This window comes from Nematolebias whitei, chromosome 7 (genome assembly GCF_014905685.2).
Source record: "Nematolebias whitei isolate Nwh7 chromosome 7, NemWhi1, whole genome shotgun sequence".
Lineage (NCBI taxonomy): Eukaryota > Metazoa > Chordata > Actinopteri > Cyprinodontiformes > Rivulidae > Nematolebias > Nematolebias whitei.
This window is the reverse complement of record NC_056504.1, coordinates 46,176,311-46,184,380: the sequence shown is the minus strand read 5'-3', so window position 1 is coordinate 46,184,380 and position 8,070 is coordinate 46,176,311. Positions and strand designations below refer to the sequence as shown.

Below are 8,070 nucleotides of genomic sequence, written 5' to 3'. Positions count from 1 at the left end.
CTGAAGACAGACAAGAGTCCACAATGACAAACTGTACAGCTGCGTATCAATGACAAAACGGCGCCGTGGTTTTAAATATGTCAGCGGTTTGAGGAGAGGCTAAACAATGTAACGCACAGAGTGGGTCATTAGTTGAAATAAGCTAAACTTCTTCTTTTTTTTTTTTTTTATCTTACCTTGGCAGAAATGTGTTAAGTGCCTGCAGATTCAGTTACAACAAGTGTCAACGATATAAAACATCCGCTTCACTGTTCTCATCAGCATCACATCCACAACAAAACTTACAGTAAACGCAGAAGGCCGCTCTGTGGAAAGAACAGACAACCACTGTCTTACCTTTCAGCTGTGCTATCAGCTACCCCCGGCAGGAATGGCAGCAATGCAGAAACTCTTCAATAGTCGGCTGATGGGGTCTGTCCAGCAGGCAGCTGACAGCTCACACCTCATGCCAGCCTCCGAGTGCGGCCAGAGTTCAGAAGAGACATTTAATATCGCTGCCGCAAACTGGAAATACATTTGTTCTATTTCTACTGTTGTACAGTCACTGCACCTTGTCTCTACTGGGAGGAGAGAGATAAAGGGATAAATCTAAGATGAAAAGACTGCAAACCACCCAAACTGTGGTGGAATCTAATCAACGGGACAACTTGTCGTGTCACGTGCCATTTTATGATCATTTTAGACTAATTTATAAGTTTAATGCAGAGTTAATTCATATACGACTAATTTATTTTCAGAGAAGCTGTGTAATACAGATTAACCGTTTGGAATGTATTAATAAAAAAGTTGACTTTCTGATAGTTTTAATTTTGAATTACAGATCCAGAAAAAACGTGTGAGCTTTGTCTCTGTTTTCCATAATTCTTTATTAGCTCCAGACACCAGTGACCCCCCCGTGATACGAAAAGTAAGAAGCAGAGAAAGATAACGGATGGATGTTTTTAGGGCGGCGCAGTGGAGCAGCGATTACAGCTGGCACCTCTCAGGGAAAGGGTCACACGATCGCCTCCTGGCCTGGGGCCTCACTGGGTGGATTTTGCATGCTCACCTCGTGCATGTATGGGTTTCATCCATCTATCCATTATCTTTACCCGCTTCTTCCTTTTCGGGTCATGATGGTCACTGTGGTGTCCATATCCAACAGTCACTGTGCGAGAGGCGGGGGACACACTGGACTGGTCTACGGTCCACCACAGAGATTCTCAGTCATCCAGGACATGATAAATTCAAAAAAACGTTCAATACAAAAACAACTGTATTGTAACCGTATCACCCACTCACACCTAGGCACAATTGACAGTTATCAATCAGCCTAACATGCATGTTTTAGGTCTGTGGAAAGAAACTGGAGTGCCTGGAGAAAACATGCAAACTCCACCCAGAAAGGCCCCTGGCGGGGATTTGAACCGAGGACCAAAAAGAGCAACTATACAGAAGCGACTTTCAAGAAAACAATGTTTTTGAATGAACGGAAGAGATTTTATGTATTTCTATAATATTTATAAATAAAGTCAACTGTTTTATTAAACAGCATAAAAGTTGCAAACAATAAAAAGTCACAGCATCCATCTACTAAACAAGCTAAACGTTTTGATGTATGAATGGCTAAAACAGCACAAACATGCAGACTTTAAGTTTGACTGGGGAAAAAAAAAAAAAAGAACAATAAGAAACAGGCACAGTCCTAGTTAATCAACTTCTGAGCTTGGACCCAATCGATTTCTCTGGCGGTTATTAGTTTTCCTGCGCAGCCTCCGGCTTCTTCCCGTTTCCTGAACGTTACAGTTGCAATCATGGCCCCGATAGTAAGTAGAAACACCGCTAAATAAAGTGAACACAGGTGGCACATTTCAGCTTGTGTTTGCACCGATGTGCGCGTTAGTGCCAGAAGAACCGTCGTATTGAAGCTGCTGTTGTTTTAGCCTCTTTTTCAGAGTCGGTTATTGTTTTACTAGCGCAAGCACGTTCGGGTAGCATGGCATGCTAGCGTTAGCTTGCAATGGTTAGCGTTAAAAACCTGTTCTAATTATCAGGAAAATACAAAAAAATAGATGCTTTATCGTTGCTGGCTAACTTGGTTATAGCTTGCCACCATCTTCATCCTGTTTTCTGTGCTGATTTTACCCGATTAGCTTAAATGAGCAGTTCACTTTGATCAAGTTTGAGTCACTTTTTACATGTTGTGCTTCAGAAGAAGAAGCAGGTGGTGTTCAGGAAACCAGGTGGGAAAAGGAAGAAGCAGGTGCTGAAGTTCACCCTGGACTGCACTCACCCTGTTGAGGATGGCATCATGGATGCTGCTAACTTTGTGAGTAAATTCATTCAGACGCAGATTGTAAATTAAACGAATCCTCGTGGCTCAATGAGGCTAGCCTGCATAAGTAAAGGTTGAATGAACAACTGCACTATTCAGTAAAACTTCCATTCAGTTCCCAGCCTGAAAACCTTAAGGATTTGTTGCAGCTTTAAAGCTTGACACATTCCCTGTCAGTGTAAGAAGTCAACTTTCACGTTTGCATCAACGTTTAATTTTCACAACCTCCATTGATGGCATCTATTTGGCTCTTCAAAAGTTTTGTCTTATAACTCCACTATTAAAGCAACTTCATTGGCTCCCAGTTAATCATCGAGTGGATTTTACGATTTTGGTTTTGACTTGGCGAGCTCTGCGTGGACAGACCAATTTACATCTCTGAACTTTTCCATCCCTACACCCGGATCAGGTCTTTGAGGTCCTGCGATCAAGACCCGCTGATTGTCCCCCAGACAGAACTAAAAACTAAAGGAGGCAGGGACTTTTCTTCTGTCGCTCCCAAGACTCTGGAACTCCCTTCCTCAAACTCTCAGATCAGCGGACTCAGTGGCTTCAGCTAAAAACTTATCTTTTCAAATCTGCTTTTGTGAAATTAGTTTTGTGCTTTTGTTTGTCGAAGCACTTTGTGATTTTTCTCTTCAGCGCTATATAAATAAAGTTTTACTTGCCATGTTTCCCAACTCCTGCATGTGTCCTGACCACATCCAGGAGCAGTTCCTGCAGGAACGCATCAAGGTGAACGGCAAAGCCGGAAACCTCGGAGGCGGTGTGGTGTCCATTGAAAGGAGCAAGAGTAAAATTGCTGTGAACTCGGAGGTTCCTTTCTCAAAGAGGTACGAAGCGCAACATTTGTCTGTGGTGTTGTCCCGTATAATAACAGAATCGGCTGACGCATCCACTGACGTGCATTTGTTTTGTGTGCAAAAGCTTATTGGTATAAAACAACAAAACTTTAGTTAAAACAGTGAAAAGGGTTTGCAGAGTGCTGAAGTAAAGAATTGTATAAGCTGCATAAATTGCACATGGAACTAAAGAGCATGTATATATTTTGATTTCTGTTTTTAGGAGCATATAAGGATGAAAACTGAATAGAGTGTGTAGCTTCAGGTTTAATAGTGACATTCGGGTTGGGAACCCGGGATCTTGCATTTATTAGTTGTTATACATAAAAATGTGAATGTGGCTTTCGCACATCGTGTGAAAGATAACATGTTAAAGGCTTTATCTTTACATTTGTGGAATTGCCTTTTTTATGCTTAAGAAATAATTATTTAGGGACTTATATCTTGCTGTAACAACAAGAAAGCTTCAAATGTATGCCGTTTAATTATTGTTTTATATTACGTGAATAAATCTGATTATTATTTAAGGTTAAAGATTTTTTTTTTTAAAGCTGATGTGTGTTTGATGGGTGCAGGACGTAGTCTTTAAAAGATGTAGACGTCAAGATGTTTGGGTTTCTAACTGTTACTGTGGCCCTAAAAAGAAACAATTCTGTCAAATTTTATTTATGTTCTATTAAAACAAAAATGCTAGCAGCTAAAATGTTCTTGCAGAAACAAATATATTTTATTTTAGTGTAATGTGAATGTTTTTGTTCATGTATCAGTAGATGTTTCTCAAAGCATTTATTTCAGCGTTCTCTCATAAAATGTAAGTTTGTTCAAATGAAGGTTGTCGCTTGTTTTTATGTAGCATCCTTTCTCTTCAAAAGAATATTGTGACTCAGTGAGACTAATCTGTAAAATAAAGTTTGAATGAATCAGTGCTTCTAAGAAACACATGCTATGCTTAGATTTCACCACCAGAGGGCGACGATGAGTCAAATGGAGCTCTACGTGATTTTTGGAAGAAGTCACTTCAGTCAGCTGTTATCAAATGAATCAACTAATCAAGCTAATAATAATATAAACAAAACAATACAGTATTTAAAAAAAATGTAATTGTGTTTCAAGTGCCTTTCTTAATCCAAAGGAATGGAATATTTATCAAGAGATTAACATGGACCTTAAAACATTGTTCCTGACTCGCCCCATCCCATATCCCTCACTGCATGCCCTCTTCTTTTTTCAGGTACTTGAAGTATCTCACCAAGAAGTATCTGAAAAAGAACAACCTCAGGGACTGGCTGCGCGTTGTAGCCAACACCAAGGAGAGCTACGAGCTGCGCTACTTCCAGATTAATCAGGATGAGGAGGAGGAGGATGAGGATGAAGATTAAAGCTTGCACCACTCTTAAAAAAAAAAGTGTCCTGTTTTCTTTTGGTTGCTTTGCTTCCATTTGTCTCTCACACAGTAGTTATAATGTAGTTTTAATTTAATTCTTTGTAATCTTTTGTCCATATTTGATTCTTTTAAGTTTTGTTTCGCTGTTTAATTTTTTTCTGCACATTTTTACAAATCTAACCCCACCAGCATACTTTTTGCTATTGTCACCATTAATGACGTAATCGTCTCATCTGCTCACACAGACTCATGTTCGTGCTGCTGTTCAGTGTATTGTTTTTGTACCGTTAGTGCTTCGTGTATTCTTAGTTCATATCTTAGGATCCGATTGCAGTTTTTCTTTACAAGTTCTACTTTAGTTAGACGTAACTGGGACACAGTTTCGTTCACAGTCACATGTACCACTTGTGGCGCGAATGACAAAGAAACCTTGACCATGAATATATGTAATTTATGAAAACATTCATAATGTGCTTGTTTTCTGTAAGTTTTACACTTGTAATAATGAACTTTAAGCCTCCCCCCCCAATTTATTTTTTATTTTTATCTGCTTCATCATACTTGCTCAAGTTTTGATTTATTCAGCTACTGTTGAGCTAATTTTAGCTTTTAGGAAAGAGAAGGAAACATTCACATCAAATGGGATTATGAGGTGGAATCAAATCCATTACTCGAGTATTAACTCCAACAACACGCCGTGTGTTTAATAACGGCTACCCTTTTGTTCATTTTTGTTTTGCTTGTTTTAACTTTAAAGTTTAGTTAAATCTTTTTCTATAACTTTCAGTTGTTTAAACCAGGCGTTCCCAAACGGCGTTAGCTTCTGGCCGAGGCCCCCGCTCGCAAACCCACAAACGATGCTACAAAATATGTAAAGAAACGTCAACTTTTAGAAAGTTTTAGCTTTTTTTCCTTATATTTAATTAATTATTACAGCTGCTGAGCATAAAAATATTGACTTAACATGTTTTAAACACTTTTATATTCCCACTCAAGTGGAGCTGAAGTTTCGAAGGTTTTAAACACTCGTTTGTGACGGTGTCCCGCACAGAGGACGCAGTTCGGGCGATCGTGGCCATTTTTCTGTTCGACTGTAAAGCCTTAATGCATGCTTCCTCATACCTTTGAATTTTACCTGGCCACAAGTTCTTTGTTTGTTTGTTTGTTTTTGTTTTTGCAGCAGCTGTTTCCACCACAGCATGGCTGCTGGTCGGTTCCTTCGGTCTTTTTAGACACGTCTTCATTTCATCCTTGCTGTGCTTGAAGATTAAAGCAGCTTGATGCGTTTAACTGAAAGATGAGCACGATGAAAAATATTTCAATATATTATTATAAAATATATTTTTAACTAATTATTGAAAAATAGATTCAATTTTATCACAGTAATTTAAAAAATTATATTAGAATTTTTTTTTTTTGCTATTTAAAAACGAAAATCTGGCTTTTTGAGGGGCCGCGACCCCCATATACTGTTCTAAATCAAATTGCGTGGCTTTTGCTGTTTTAGCCATTCAAACTATATCAAAGCATGCAGAACTTAACTTAGTCTTGAAAATATTTATATTAGGGGTGCACCGATTACAGTTTTCTGGCCGATCAACAATTTCTAAAAAGGCTGACCTGCCGATTCCGATTTTGTTTTCTAAGCGACACTGTCAGGTGTTATATGTCACAATGCACCTTCAGTTTTCCAATCTTATTTGATTGAAAAACATACCCAAATATCCTAGAAACAATACACATTTGTTTTAACTGGCCATGACGTAGTGCTTTGAAATATAAGTGAATTTCGGACAATTGTTAAAACTAAAAAAAAGTCTGTAAAATCGGTTTCTCGTGTATCGGCTGATTTTCCAAATTTAAGGAAATAGGGGCTGATAAATCAGCCGTCCGATTTATTGGTGCACCCCTAATTTATATCATTAAATCCATTATGATCTTCAGTTCCTTAAAACATGGGTAATGTAGGTCAAAACATCCCTGATGCATCCAAACATTTCTACGCTGATGACACAGTTGTTTATTGTCGAGCTAAAACTGTTACTGAGGCTTTCCAGCTTTTGCAATCTGCATTCAACGTCATCCAGTCTGATTTGTTCCACCTCAAACTTGTTCTAAATCGGAATATTATTTGCATGAACGCTCCTACAAGCACCCTGCAGATGTTGCATTAAGATTCATAACTGCTGTAACTATCGTACCCACCACTGCACCCAGTATTTACTGGTTAACTGGACATCATTACCTTCACGCAGACTCTCCCACTGGTACTTTTTCATCTTTAAATCACTTCTTGGTCTGCTGCCTTCATACATCTCCTCCTACATGTCTCTGTGAGTGCAGTTACAGCGTGCGCTCTCAGGACATTATTACCTGCAGTGTCCCTTCAGTGCGGACTGAACTAGATAAAAGGGCCTTCTCCTACTCCGCTCCTGTTTCCTGGAATATCTTACAAAAAGATCTGAAGCTCTCGACCTTGTCCTCTCTAAGTGGCTGTAAGAATTTTTTTTTCCATCTTATTTGTAAAAAAAAAAAAAAAAAATCTGCCTTTTCTATCTGTTGCTGTTGTCCATTGTTGTCATCGTTCTTTGTTGAAATCAGGTCTCTCTTGTAAATGAGTCCTCGAGGCTCAATGGGACTTACCTGTCTAAATAAAGGTTGAATGAAAAAACAAACTGTATAAAATTAGCTTCAGCAGACTTGTTCATTTTTATCCTCTTCCGCTTTAGCTCTTAATGATTTTAGCGAACATTCAATTGCCTCGAACTTTAGCTGATCTAGCCAACATCTAGCTGATGCAGCCTTTAGTTTTAATTTGAAGTCACTGGATGATGTAATTGTTTGAATTGTGGGCTCCAACAGAACCACGTGGGTCCACACTAAAGAATGGGACAAAACTCTTGCTGTCTGTGCAGCTGAGACACCTTCCAGCACTTTGCTGTTTTCTTTTCGTGATGCTCTAAAAGCGGAAAGTTGTCCTGGTCGACACCTGTGGTAACCATGACAACAGAGCACCGGAAGTCAAGACTCCTCCTACAGCCATTTAATCACTGCTGCACGTGCTTTCTTTTTCTTTTCTTTATTTCTGTTACGATGGTATATTTTATATTTTAGATGTTAAATAATCTAATTAAGCCCAAAATGTTATATATTTTATCTCCGCTGTTTTCTCTTTTCCTCCACATTTGCTCCTCCACCAGCACAAAATGCTCTTTTTTTTCTCCTTTCTTTTCTTTGGCACACTACTAGTTGGGAGTTGTAACCAGGAGAGTATGACTAACTAGTTGAAGGGAGAAACTATGGGATGCATCGTCATGGCAACAGACCAGACGTCACAATCTGGGCATGTGCGTTCCATTTTTGTCTTTCTTATTTTTCAGTCTGCAAGACCTGGATAGAGATCAGTGGGAAAAATATGTAAATGTTCCTTTTTTTTAATTCTCTTGAACCTAAACAAAGTGGAAAAATAATAATTAAAAATGATTATTATTATTTTTAATTAAAACCCCCCCACAGCGGAGAGCAGACAG

General features: G+C 38.8%; 1 protein-coding gene across 2 annotated transcripts; it reads left to right on the top strand.

Moving 5' to 3' along the window:
- The first annotated feature begins 1,748 nt into the window (after positions 1–1,748).
- rpl22 (ribosomal protein L22) lies at positions 1,749–4,561 on the top strand. Of its 2 annotated transcripts, none has more exons than XM_037678966.1 (4): positions 1,749–1,805; positions 2,195–2,308; positions 3,023–3,147; positions 4,388–4,561. In XM_037678966.1, exons 1-4 carry the CDS (start codon positions 1,794–1,796, stop codon positions 4,533–4,535), a joined length of 399 nt encoding a protein of 132 aa, XP_037534894.1. In that variant the 5' UTR covers positions 1,749–1,793; the 3' UTR covers positions 4,536–4,561. The 2 variants fall into 2 exon arrangements, with proteins under 2 accessions (XP_037534894.1, XP_037534892.1); XM_037678964.1 differs by having other exon boundaries at positions 1,775–1,805; positions 2,192–2,308.
- The last annotated feature ends 3,509 nt before the right edge of the window (positions 4,562–8,070 follow it).

Excerpts from the sequence above, each read along its gene's own strand:
- rpl22 (XM_037678964.1), top strand. Across the intron at positions 2,309-3,022 it reads TCATGGATGCTGCTAACTTT|GAGCAGTTCCTGCAGGAACG; the intron begins GTGAGTAAATTC and ends GACCACATCCAG. Across the intron at positions 3,148-4,387 it reads GAGGTTCCTTTCTCAAAGAG|GTACTTGAAGTATCTCACCA; the intron begins GTACGAAGCGCA and ends TTCTTTTTTCAG.